Here is a 273-nt window from a genome sequence, read left to right on the forward strand (position 1 = left end):
AATGCGCCCCTCTATCCACACCAGTACCTCAAGCTGCCTTCTGGCCCCTGCTGCAGCAGCAGCAGCAGCAGCAGCAGAAGCAGCAGCAGAAGCAGGAACAGCAACAGCAGCAGGAGCAGGAGCAGGAGCAGAAAGAACAGCAGCAGCAGCAGCAGCATCAGCAGCAGCAGGAACAGCAGCAGCATCAGCAGCAGCAGCAGCAACAGCAGCAGCAGCAGCAGCAGTTGCTGCTGCTGCAGCAGCAACTTGGAGTGTATGTACCTGAGTGGCGGC

General features: G+C 59.7%; 1 protein-coding gene across 1 annotated transcript in view; it reads left to right on the forward strand.

Annotated features, from left to right (window-relative positions):
* EMH_0013770 (Cytidine and deoxycytidylate deaminase zinc-binding domain-containing protein, putative) overlaps nt 1-273 on the forward strand; it is a gene marked incomplete at both ends in the record, with an annotated part of 7,561 nt that overhangs the window by 1,306 nt on the left and 5,982 nt on the right. Inside the window, one exon of the mRNA XM_013499924.1 lies at nt 57-271. Coding sequence (XP_013355378.1) covers nt 57-271 — 215 coding nt within the window. The remainder of the gene's footprint in view (nt 1-56; nt 272-273) is intronic.

The sequence above is a fragment of the Eimeria mitis genome, genomic scaffold, assembly GCF_000499745.2.
Source record: "Eimeria mitis Houghton genomic scaffold, Emh_scaff482, whole genome shotgun sequence".
In the NCBI taxonomy this organism is placed as follows: Eukaryota; Apicomplexa; class Conoidasida; order Eucoccidiorida; family Eimeriidae; genus Eimeria; species Eimeria mitis.